Source organism: Microcaecilia unicolor, chromosome 8, assembly GCF_901765095.1.
Source record: "Microcaecilia unicolor chromosome 8, aMicUni1.1, whole genome shotgun sequence".
Lineage (NCBI taxonomy): Eukaryota > Metazoa > Chordata > Amphibia > Gymnophiona > Siphonopidae > Microcaecilia > Microcaecilia unicolor.
In genome coordinates, this window is record NC_044038.1 from 74215630 (window position 1) to 74228672 (window position 13043).

General features: G+C 45.5%; 1 protein-coding gene across 2 annotated transcripts in view; it reads left to right on the forward strand.

Moving 5' to 3' along the window:
• XRCC1 (X-ray repair cross complementing 1) overlaps window positions 1-13043 on the forward strand; it is a 204668-nt gene that overhangs the window by 167512 nt on the left and 24113 nt on the right. For both annotated transcript variants that reach the window (XM_030211610.1, XM_030211611.1), the window contains 2 exons: window positions 865-922; window positions 8826-8959. In XM_030211610.1, the coding sequence (XP_030067470.1) occupies window positions 865-922; window positions 8826-8959 (192 nt within the window). The remainder of the gene's footprint in view (window positions 1-864; window positions 923-8825; window positions 8960-13043) is intronic.

Here is a 13043-nt window from a genome sequence, read left to right on the forward strand (position 1 = left end):
TCTTGGCCTGTTTTGTCATGTCTGGTGCTGGAAAGACATGATCAACAATCCCACCCTGCCCAGAGACTTCACCAGTCCCACTGTCTCCAAAGACACTCTTCAGTAATTTTTTTAAATTTTATTTTAAATTGGAACTGTCCAGAAAGGTCACCTCAGGCCCCTCCCAATTTATGGGAAGAGGACCGAGGGAACAGCAGCAATCCTCTCAAGGACATGGAGAGGAAGGAGGCAGGTGGGGGATGGATCTAGCCCCATCAAGGTTTAACACTCCTCACTGTATGGAGTGGCCCCAGCTGGTCTTAGTCTTCTGATTGTTTTTTTTTTTTTTTTTTGAAGGGGGGGGGGGGGATCCAGAAATAAAATCTCCTCCTCTTTTTGGAGTCCCAGTGGTTAGTCTGGAAAAATATCCCCCTCTTCTGCCCCAAGGAGGAACAAATGCCAACAGACCTTTGATAAAAACCTATCTTAATCCAGATAGCACAGGTCTTGCTCGCCTACTCTCGGCTGGAGACTGGGAAATACTGACTGGCTGTGAACTGCACAGGGCTCTATATAAGACAATGTCATCAAAGCAGTGGCTCTCTGTCTCCATGTGATGTCAAGAAAGCGTAAACACATGTGTCTGGACTAATCTGGAGGGACTTTATCCTCATAAAAAATGTAATAAAATTTTCTCATCCCCCACAATGTTCAACCAGTCAAGAGATCTAATTTCTTAAACTGTCAGAATTTGCTTTGTGAGTTGTCTCTTTGATTGCTGACTCATAGTTTGCCTAATTGACATTTCTTGCAGTATGGTGATTCTTTCTTCATTCATCTCTCATACTATCGATTTTTCACCCTTTCTTTTTCTCTCCTGTCCAGAGCAGCATGAGAGCAAAGAGGAAGACTCTGGTGGAGACACAGAGGATGAGCTGAGGAGGTAGGTCTCTATTCTGTTAATGCATTCAAGAAGCCCTAGTAGCAGAGATGTAAGGTCAGAGAACACTGGAGATTTTAACAATGACAGTGACTCGGTCAAATTTAAGATTTTGTTGTTGAGTGTTTCATAGGGTTACCATATGGCTCCAGAAAAAGAAGGACGGATTGAGCCAGCCGGGTTTTACTTCCATTGCTTTCAATCCATCCTCCTTTTTCTGGAGCCATATGGTAACCCTAGAATAATGCCCCCTTCTTATTTGACATCTATTTTTAAAATATGTTGACTAGTGAGTCCTCTTTACTTAGAAAGTCCTCAATTGTTAGCTGTTCCTGCAGTTCACAAATTTCGCTGTGACAGAAATTGTGCTTTTCCTCAGCAATCCTCCAGACACTTCAAGACGCTTGGGTTATGCACTCCTACCAGCAGAGGGAGACTGAGAACACTAAAACTTCTTATACAAGTAGCCTGTGCAGACCTTCTACTAACCAGTATTTCTCAGTCTCAGCAGAGGGTAGATGTGTGCAGCCTGTGCAGTGTACTCAGTCTGGTAGGCCCATTTGGGGTTTCTAGGTTGGGTTGTAAATGTTAGAGAACCCACACTTGGATCTCTATTACAGGGTGTAAGTCCTAAGGGTTTCTTATTCCCTGTGGGGTGTCACACCCGGGTGGCCGGGTCCCTCCCCCTGTGCTCTTCCTCTGGAGGACTGCTTGACCTCGGCTACAGACCTCGTCTGTACCCTTGAGGCGTTTATGCTCATCACGAGGTTTTAAAAAAAAAAAAAAAAGAAAAACGTTTTTAAAAAAGGCCGTTATTTGGCCGTTCTTTGGCAGTCCCGAGATAAAACGTCATCAAGGGCGTTCTTGCCTTAGGCGGTTTTGCCTATTAGTCTGTCAGAGCACAAAACACTGTTTGTTTTTATTGTGTTCGCGGCCATTATGTCTAAACCGCGAGGGTGTCGATTTTGCGCGAAGCGAGGCGTTGAAGTGAAAGGTGGCCAATGTAAATTTGTGGGGAGCCTACATTGTCAGCGCTCTTGCCCCCCGTGCTTTCCCCTGAGTCGGCGGAGGTGTTGGGAGGCGATTTGACCGCACATTCCGGGCCGGTTTGGCGGGAAAACGCGACCATTTGGCTGCACGTCCCGTGTCGGCCTCGTGGAGCCGTTTTTGCCGGAAGCGCGGCCCTTTTGGCCGCGCATTCCGTACCAGCGCTGGGGGGACCCGTGTGTGGCAGGAAGCGCGCCTAGTTTAGCTGGGGACACGCGATGGACCTGCCGCCTCAGGAGCGAGGGGGGTCCGTCGCAGAGACTGCGGGAAGTGTTTGTTGGGGCTTCAGCAGCGTCAGTGTGGGGGGTCTGGTTTCCCCCCTGAGTTTGTTTGGTCCTCTGTATAATGCCTGGAGAGCTGGCCCCTCAGGCTGTTTATTCCCCGGAGGCTGCTAGCTCAGTGGGAGTTAAGCGCCCACGGGTGGATATTTCAGAGCCTATGGAGATACTGTTCTTCCTGGGTCGGAGGTTTGGACTTTGGAGTGACCCAGGAGAGGAGGATCTCTTAGATGAGTCTGAGGATCAGGATGGGCTAAGGCCTGGGGAAGATTCTTCAGTGGTTCGCATTTTTCATAAGGAGGAGTTGTTAGAGCTCATTGATCAGGTGATCTCTACTTTGATGTTTGCTCCGGCGCCACTTCCCTCTGCGGGGGGGACCCCAGGTAGATCCCTTGTTAAGGGGATTCGGAGAGCTCCCATTCCTTTCCCATGAATTCAGACATTAGAGACATGGTTTTTCAGGAATGGTCTGTGCTGGAGGCTGCTTGTAAGGTGTCTAGGGCTATGGCGCGGCTGTATCCCTTGCCTCCGGAGATTTGGCCCTGCTGAAACCACCTACTGTGGATGCGGTGGTACGGCGGTTACTAAGGCTAAGGCCATTCCGTGGATGCAGTACAGCCTTATGGGATCCTCAGGATAGGAAGCTAGAGTCCTTTCTGAAGCGTAGCTTTGATTTGTCGGCTTTGGCCTTGCAAGCCTCTGTGTGTGAGGGCTTGGTAGCCAGAGCTTGTTTTCGTTGGGCTGAGAAGCTCTTGGATGAGCCTGCGTAGATAGGACTGGTTTGGTTCAGGTCCTGGCCAAATTGGAGATGGGTCTTCATTTTTGGCGAGCACCCTTTATGATTGGTTAAGGGCTTCGGCTAAGAATATGGCTCTGGTGGGACGGCTCGCAGGGCTCTTTGGCTTAGGGGCTGGGTGGCAGATGCAGCCTCTAAAGCAAAGTTGTGTTCTCTACCTTTCTAAGGTTCTATGTTATTTGGAGAGAGACTTGGATAAACTGATGAGTGGTCTTGGGGATACCAAGGTCTCACGGTTGCCGGAATTACGGCTTAAGGCGGCTAGTCGAGGTGGTTCGGCTAGAGGTCGGTTTAAGGATGCGAGGCGTACAAGCTGGGCAGATTTGTATCTCCTTCTAAAAGCCAGTTGTTCCAGCGGACGCAGTCCTTTCGAGGGGGTCGTTGAGGAGGTAGGGACTCCTCCGGAGGTGCCGGAAATGGTAATAAGTCCTCCTTATGAAGGTGTGCTGATCCAGCCTCTGGTGAAGGTCAGAGCGCGACTTCGTCTGTTTTAATCAGGGGTGGACCCAATTACTTCAGGTCAGTGGATGCTGGAGGTCGTTTCGCGACAGTTATGCGCTCAAGTTCGAGCACCCACTGCCAGATCTGTTTCTTCCCTCTCCTTGTCACTCTCGAGTCAAGTTAAAGGCTATTCAAGAGACTCTGGGTCGCTTAATCCAGTTGGGAGCTGTGGTACCCGTTCCTCGGCATGAGCAGGGAATGGGTTGTTATTCCATTTACTTTGTGGTGCCGAAGAAGGAGGACCAGTTTCGACCCATTTTAGATCTCAAGAGGGTCAATGGGGGCGCTCAAGGTGCCATCCTTCCACATGGAGACTCTGCGCTCGGTCGTAGTGGCTGTTCATCAGGGAGAATTTCTCACATCACTGGATCTCACGGAAGCGTATCTGCATGTGCCGATTCGAGAGGCCCATCAGTGCTTCCTTCGTTTGCTGTTTTAGGGGAGGCACTTTCAGTTCTGTGCTCTGCCTTTTGGTCTGGCAACGGCTCCACGCACCTTCTCCAAGAATAATGGTGGTGGTAGCAGCGGCTTTGCGGAGGCAGGGAATTCTGGTGCATCCGTATCTGGACGACTGGTTGATACGGGCGAAGTCTTGGGCTCACAGTGTTGCGGCGACAGCTCAGGTGGTCGTGTTTCTGGAATCGCTCGAATGGGTAGTGAATGTAGTCAAAAGTCAGTTGATCCCATCGCAGAGTCTGGAGTACTTGGGAGTGTGGTTCGACACGGCAGTGGGTTGTATTTTTCTGCTGGATTCTCAGATCGCCTCTCTTCAGCAGCAGGTCCAGTTGTTAATGTCCGTTCAGAGTCTGACAGCTTGAATGTACCTTCGGGTTCTGGGCCTCATGGCAGCGACAATAGAGGTAGTACCATGGGCCAGGGCGCATATGCGTCAGCTTCAGGCGGCTCTGTTGTCCCAGTGGTCTCCCCAGGTACACAGTTTGGAGTTGCGGTTGCCATTGAGGGGGGCTCCTCAGCACAGTCTCTAGTGGTGGCTGTGCTCGGCCCATCTGAAAAAGGGCATGCCACTGGAACCTCCTCAGTGGGTGATTCTGATAACGGATGCCAGTTTGCTGGGTTGGGGAGCTCAGTGTCTCGATCTGTCTGCGTAGGGACGGTGGTTGACGGAGGAAGCTCAGTGGTCTATCAACCGGTTGGAGACGAGGGCGATTCAGCTAGCTCTGTTGGCGTTTTGCTCAAGTGTGGTCGGAAAGGCGATAAGAGTCATGTCCGACAACGCAACAGCGGTAGCATATGTCAACCGGCAGGGCGGTACAAAGAGTCCGCGGTTGGCAATCGAGATGGCTCTGCTCTTGAGTTGGGTGGAAAGGCATCTAGTGCAGATTTCGGCGCGCACATGGCCGGGGTGGACAACGTGACTGCGGATTTTCTAAGCAGACACATTTTGGACCCCGGAGAATGGTCTCTGCACCGGTCGGTGTTCGACCAGATAGTTTTAAAGTGGGGAATGCCAGTAGTTGATCTCATGGCGTCGGCACAGAATGCTCAGGTTCCTCGGTATTTCAGTCGGCGTCAGGATCTGCAAGTGGAAGGGATCGATGTGTTGGTCCTTCCGTGGCCTCAGCGGGTGTTGCTGTACGTGTTTCCCCCGTGGCCCTTGATAGGTCGAGTCCTACAGAGGGTAGAATGTCATGCGGGTCCGGTGTTGTTGGTGGCTCCGAATTGGCCACGTCGGCCGTGGTTCGGGGATCTGATGCGCTTGTTAGAAGGCGAGCCTCTGCGGCTGGGGGGCTCGGTGCTGTTGTGTCAGGGTCCAATTGTCATGCCGGATCCGGCTCGGTTCTCTCTTACAGTGTGGCCCTTGAGAGGGAACGGTTGAGAAGGAAAGGGTTTTCCCCTCAGGTGATTCAGACAATGCTGCAGTCTCACAAACGTTCGACGTCTTTGGCCTATTTGCGTGTGTGGTGCATATTTGAAGATTGGTGTGGGGACCAGGCGTGTGTCCCTTCGACAGCTTCTGTGTCGTGCATTTTAGATTTCTTGCAGGATGGTTTTGAGAAGGGCCTTTCATTATCATCTTTGCAGGTGCAGCTGGCTGCTTTGGCGTGTTTTCGGGGTAAGGTGCAGGGCAGGTCGGTTGTGTCTTCCCCAGATTTGGTCCGTTTTTTGAGGGGGGTGAAGTTGCTTCGTCCTCCTCATTGGCCGGTAGTTCCTCAGTGGGATCTTAATATCGTTCTTGACTCTTTAGCGGGTTCTTCTTTTGAGCCCTTGGAGTCTTGTTCGATAAAAGACCTTACTATGAAGGTGGTCTTTTTGGTAGCTATATCGTCAGCTCGCAGGATTTTGGAACTTCAGGCTCTTTCATGTAGGCTTCCGTTTCTGTGGTTTTCTAAGGAAAAGGTTTCGCTGCGTCCAGTGCCTTCGTTTTTGCCTAAGGTAGTATCCTTCTTTCATGTCAATCAGGTGATTTCGTTGCCGGTCTTGGGGGACCGGATGGGGGATGCTTCTCAGCGTCGTTTGGCGAAATTGGATGTACACAGAGTGTTGAAGGTTTACTTGCACAGGTCAGAGGAATTCAGGTCTTCGGACAGGTTATTTGTCCTTCATGGGGGGCCCAAGAAGGGAGCGGCTGCTTCTAAGGCATCTATAGCTCGGTGGTTGAAGGATGCCATCTCTTCGGCTTACATATTGCATGGCCGTACGGTGCCGGTGGGGCTCAAGGCACATTCCACTAGGGGGATGGCGGCTTCTTGGGCAGAGAGTAGTTTTGTTCCACCGGTGGACATTTGTAGAGCGGCGGTGTGGTCCTCCTTGCATTCTTTTGTCAAACATTACAGAGTGGATCTACAGGCAAGGGAGGATGCCAGTTTTGGAGCTGCAGTCCTGTCCTCTGGACTTCGCAGGTCCCACCCTTAGATGTGTTCACTGCTTTGGTACGTCCCAAGTGTCTTGAACGGTCTGGAGGATTGCTGAGGAAGGTGAAATTAGGCCTTAACTGCTAATTTTCTTTCCTCTAGATCCTCCAGACTGTTCAAGAGCCCACCCAGTGTATCAGACAGTTCAGTATGATATTTTCTTTAGACTTCAGTTGCTGATATTTCTAGTAGCTCCTGTGATTGGGTCCTGGAGTTTTACTAAGGGCAGTTTGTGGTACCGTTTGTGCCAATCTGCAGTTGAATTCCCCCGTCTTAAGGGGAGGAGATCTGAGTGTGGATTCAGTGGTTTTGTTTAGGTGGGTATTTTGTTCCTCTGCTTTGTTATAGTTTTACTGGTTAGTAGAAGGTCTGCACAGGCTACTTATATAAGAAGTTTTAGTGTTCTCAGTCTCCCTCTGCTGGTAGGAGTGCATAACCCAAGCGTCTTGAACGGGCTGGAGGATCTAGAGGAAAGAAAATTAGCAGGTAAGGCCTAATTTCACATTTCTGTTGCAAGACCTGCTACCTTTAAATGGAAGTTATTGGGAGATAGCACTGTATTTAAATCAAACAAAAAAAAACAGTTAAAGGATGTCCTTGTTACTGAAGCATTTAAAATTTGAAATGGTTAATCAGTTTGATTAGTATTGTACTGTTAAATGGGCAACAGTGATAACTGATATAAATCAAGAGTAAGCTATAACTTAGAAAGACAGTGTATATTCATCTACATGTAGAAATGAGTAGAATAATTTGATATTATTAGATTCTTGCTACAATCAAAGTGGTTTACATATTGCATGCAGGTACTTTCTCTGTCCCTAGTGGGCTCAATCTAAGTTTTTGTACCAGGGGCAATAGAAGGTTAAGGGACCTTTTTACCAAACAGTAGTAAAAAGTGGCCTTAGCGTGCCCTTATGTGGGTCTCTCTCAAACGCTGAGACCATTATTTCTGCAGAGGTAAAATGGCCAAATTTCCTATATTTTGTATTAATGGCCATGTGCTAATTTTGCCATTAGTACGTGGCCATTAAAACAGATTCAAAACCACAACCCTACACTTCTTAAATTCTCCAGTTTAGATGCCGGCAATTAATGGTGTCTTGATATAGGACCTATCGCCCTGATGCAGTGTGGTGAACCATGGCCCATGTTGGTGCGGGTCTGACTATGCCATTTTGAAACTGAAAAGATAAGTTTTAAAGTTTAGACTGTTTTGTATCATGGAACTATAAAGATTTATAAGCCTAAACGTTTTTTGTAAGAGAAGCTGATGAGGATGCAGGCAAGCCACAGGGTTTATTGCTGTGTGAAACAAGTTGCTGCTGGGGCTCCTACATAACTAATTATCCACAATGTTAAAGTCAACTGGAGAATTTAAGAAGTGTAAGGTTGTAGTTTTGAGTCTGTTACACTACCCCTGCAGCATATAAGATTTTGGACTTTTGAACAGTGATTCATTAAAACAGATAAGCACATGAGCCTTTATCGCCACCCATTTTGTAGGTCAAGGGCTCACATGCTAAGCAAGCACTAATTGGTTAGCATGTGGCAATGTAGCTGTGTTGATTAGCGCAGAACACGCCCACTCTCTGCCCTCACTGCAAAAGAATTAATTTTTACTTTTTTTAGCATGTGGGTAGCGCATGCACATCCCAAAATTACTGCAGGATGCCTCAGCGCACCCTGCAGTATGACATTTTTTGCTGTTGTAAGCACACAATGCTTACTTCAACTTTGTAAAAGGGCTCCTAAATGACTTGCCCAGGGTCACCAGTAGCTGCAGTGGGAATCAAACCCTGTTTTTCTGGTTCTCGGACCACTGCAGTAACCATTAAGCGGCTACAAGCCTACTCCACTTGTTCGTCTGGAGTTTCAGCAGGGATGGACAGTTATGTGAACTTGCTGAGAGGGTAGGCATACATTTTCTTCTTTAATATTTATAATTGTTGCTTTTAAGCATGTTTTATTGTAAACCATTTCTTAATAGGCAGTAAATAAATGCATAAGATAAGTACACAAAATTAAAAATAAACGACCACGGGGATGAATTTCCCAATAGGCAGAATAGGCTTTAGAATTATAAATTGCTCTCCTGCACAAACCCATCATTTTCTAATGGCCGGTTAACCCAACTTAACTGGAGGACTTCAAGCCTCCCCTGGACACTTCAGTGGCAGTTTGAAGGGAGAAGTGCCCCTCCCCCCCCGCCCCCGCCACCACCAATACACTAGACAGCCATGAATTCAGAGGCAGGCAACTGTCCGTCCCAATGCTTTGAGGTCAACCAGAATACAGGAAGAGGAGATAGTATTTCAAGGAGTATTGGGAACTTTATTCTGTACCTTCTAGCACAATGATTTCTGGCAATTAGCTCAAGCCACCTCTGATTACTGATGCTACCTCTCTAGGATTGTAGATATCAATCAAAAGAAGCAAACATCATTATCGAAAACCACAGCAGACGATCCTTATGGTGGTTCCACTGATGAGAACACAGACGTTGAGGAAGAGGACGAAGACTTGCCTATCCCAGAGTTGCCAGGTATGTGCAGCCAGTTCCACTCCCTGGGATTAGCAAGGGACAGATGTATTGACATTCCTCCCCTCTAAACACCCTAGCATCAGCATTTACCATACAAAAATATGGAATTTCCACAGTTTAGGTTCTCCCTTTAAAAGAAAAAATTAATAAGGTCTTTATTGAATATGCTGCAGTGAATATAACAAGAATAAGAGGCACAAGTACCTGGCAAGATCCTAAAACAGTAAAACAGATTTTATGCTGCTTATCCTAGAAATATACACAACGTCAATTTAGACAAAAACTGTTATATTGCAAATAACATCGAGAATAACTTATATAGGCTGTAGAGGTAATCTCATATCATTTTAGGACATTGCATATCAACCTATACAGTGGCTCCCAGGTCAATGCAAATTTCTAATCATCGAATACCTCCAGCCAACCGGTAGTGTTTTATACTGATACTCTAATTGCGTTTCAGCTGTAAATAGCTTCAAACATCCTACCGTTCAAAAAATCAACATTATTGCAATGTAAAAGCAAATAATGCACAGATATAACTTAGCTTAAATGCTCCCGCCTTGGTATATTGTCTTCCGTGGCTGGGACTTAGCTGGTTCCATCAAAATTCTAGTGAAACCTCATTGGCAACACCGATACTGTGATTAGCCCGACAGGACCCTGTTTCGCGGTCTCATGCTTTGTCAAGGGCATCAATCTAGCAACAGTACCTTAGGGATGAAGTACTGTTGCTAGATTGATGCCCTTGACAAAGCATGAGACCGCGAAACAGGGTCCTGTCGGGCTAATCACAGTATCGGTGTTGCCAATGAGGTTTCACTAGAATTTTGATGGAACCAGCTAAGTCCCAGCCACGGAAGACAATATACCAAGGCGGGAGCATTTAAGCTAAGTTATATCTGTGCATTATTTGCTTTTACATTGCAATAATGTTGATTTTTGAACGGTAGGATGTTTGAAGCTATTTACAGCTGAAACGCAATTAGAGTATCAGTATAAAACACTACCGGTTGGCTGGAGGTATTCGATGATTAGAAATTTGCATTGACCTGGGAGCCACTGTATAGGTTGATATGCAATGTCCTAAAATGATATGAGATTACCTCTACAGCCTATATAAGTTATTCTCGATGTTATTTGCAATATAACAGTTTTTGTCTAAATTGACGTTGTGTATATTTACAAAGTGCTGAGACAAAACTGAGCCATTTAATTGAATAGTTGTATCCTAGAAATAAGCAGTGGATTTTCTCAAGTCCATCTTAATAATGACTTATAGATTTTTCTTCTAGGAAATTATCCGAACCTTTTTTTTAAACCCTACTAAGCTAATTGCGTTTACCACATAAGTACATAAGTATTGCCTTACTGGGAAAGACCAAAGGTCGATCAAGCCCAGTATCCTGTTTCCAACAGTGGCCAATCCAGGTCACAAATACCTGGCAAGATCCCAAAAAAGTACAAAACATTTTATACTGCTTATCCCAGAAATAGTGGATTTTCCCCGAGTCCATTTAATAATGGTCTATGGACTTTTCCTTTAGGAAGCCGCCCAAACCTTTTTTAAACTCCGCTAAGCTAACCGCCTTTACCACATTCTCTGGCAATGAATTCCAGAGTTTAATTACACGTTGAGTGAAGAAAAAGTTTCTCTAATTCATTTTAAATTGACTACATTGTAGCTTCATCGCATGCTCCCTAGTCCTAGTATTTTTTGAAAGCGTAAACAGACGCTTCACATCTACCTGTTCAATTCCACTCATTATTTTATAGACCTCTATCGTATCTCCCCTCAGCCACCTTTTCTCCAAGCTGAAGAGCCCTAGCCACTTTAGCCTTTCCTCATAGGGAAGTCATCCCATCCCCTTTATCATTTTCGTCGCCCTTCTTTGCACCTTTTCTAACTCCACTATATCTTTTTTTGAGATGCGACGACCAGAATTGAACACAATATTCGAGGTGCGGTCGCAAGATGGAGCGATACAAAGGCATTATAACATCCTCATTTTTGTTTTTCATTTCTTTCCTAATAATACCTAATATTCTATTTGCTTTCTTAGCCGCAGCAGCACACTGAGCAGAAGGTTTCAATGTATCATCAACGACGACACCTAGATCCCTTTCTTGGTCCGTGACTCCTAATGTGGAACCTTGCATGACATAGCTATAATTCGGGTTCCTCTTTACCACATGCATCACTTTGCACTTGCTCACATTAATCATCATCTCCCATTTAGACGCCCAGTCACCCTGTCTCGTAAGGTCCTCTTGTAATTTTTCACAATCCTCCCGCGATTTAACGACTTCAAATAACTTTGTGTCATCAGCAGATTTAATTACCTCACTAGTTACTCCCATCTCTAGGTCATTTATAAATATGTTAAAAAGCAGCGGTCCCAGCACAGACCCCTGGGGAACCCCACTAACTACCCTTCTCCATTGAGAATACTGACCATTTAACCCTACTCTCTGGTTTCTATCTTTTAACCAGTTTTTAATCCACAATAGAACACTACCTCCTATCCCATGACTCTCCAATTTCCTCTGGAGTCTTTCATGAGGTACTTTGTCAAATGCCTTCTGAAAATCCAGATACACAATATCAACCGGCTCACCTTTATCCACATGTTTGTTCACCCCTTCAAAGAAATGTAGTAGATTGGTGAGGCAAGATTTCCCTTCACTAAATCCATGTTGACTTTGTCTCATTAATCCATGCTTTTGAATATGCTCTGTAATTTTGTTCTTAATAATAGTCTGTACCATTTTGCCCGGCACCGACGTCAGACTCACCGGTCTATAATTTCCTGGATCTCCTCTAGAACCTTTTTTAAAAATCGGCGTTACATTGGCCACCCTCCAGTCTTCTGGTACCACACTCGATTTTAAGGATAAATTAGATATTTCTAACAATAGCTCCGCAAGCTCATTTTTCAGTTCTATCAGTACTCTGGGATGAATACCATCCGGTCCAGGAGATTTGCTATTCTTCAGTTTGTAGAACTGCCCCATTACATCCTCCAGGTTTACAGAGAATTCATTAAGTGTCTCCAACTCATCAGGTTCGAATTCCATTTCCGGCACCGGTATCCCACCCAAATCTTCCTCGGTGAAGACCGAAACAAAGAATTCATTTAATCTCTCAGCTACGGCTTTGTCTCCCGATCGCCCCTTTTACTCCTCGGTCATCTAGCGGTCCAACCAATTCTTTTGCCGGCTTCCTGCTTTTAATATACCAAAAAAAATTTTTTACTATGTGTTTTTGCCTCCAACGCAATCTGTTTTTTTGAAGTCCCTCTTAGCCTTCCTTATCAGTTCTTTGCATTTGACTTGACATTCCTTATGCTGTTTCTTATTATTTTCAGTTGGTTCCTTCTTCCATTTTCTGAAGGATTTTCTTTTAGCTCTAATAGGTTCCTTCCCCTCACTTTTTAACCATGCTGGCTGTCGTTTGGTATTCCGTCCTCCTTTTTTAATACGCGTAATATATTTGGCCTGGGCTTCCAGGATGGTGTTTTTGAACAGCATCCACGCCTGATGTAAATTTGTGACCCTTGCAGTCGCTCCTCTGAGTTTTTTTTTCACCGTTCTTCTCATTTTATCATAGTGTCCTTTTTTAAAGTTAAACACTAATGTATTTGATTTCCTATGTATACTTTACTTCAAAGCTAATATCAAATCCAATCATATTATGATCACTGTTATCAAGCACCCCCATCACCATTACCTCCCACACCAGATAATGCGCTTCACTAAGGACTAGGTCTAGAATTTTTCCTTCTCTCGTCGGCTCCTGTACCAGCTGCTCCATAAAGCTGTCCTTGATTTCATCAAGGAATTTTAGATCCTGCAGTGCCTGCTAGATTCTATCTGTTAATGCTGTGGTACAGAGTTTTTTAAACTAAGTGGAAAAGACTATGGAGATTAGTTGACAAAATTTGCTTTTTATATTTTTTATTTTGCCTAACACTAACCTACAATTCCTCCTTTAAACCCCAATCTTTAAGTTCCCAAAGCACAAAGCAAAGTAGCATTCACTTACCAGAGAAATGTCCTCTTCTCTTGGAACTTCTCAGAAAGA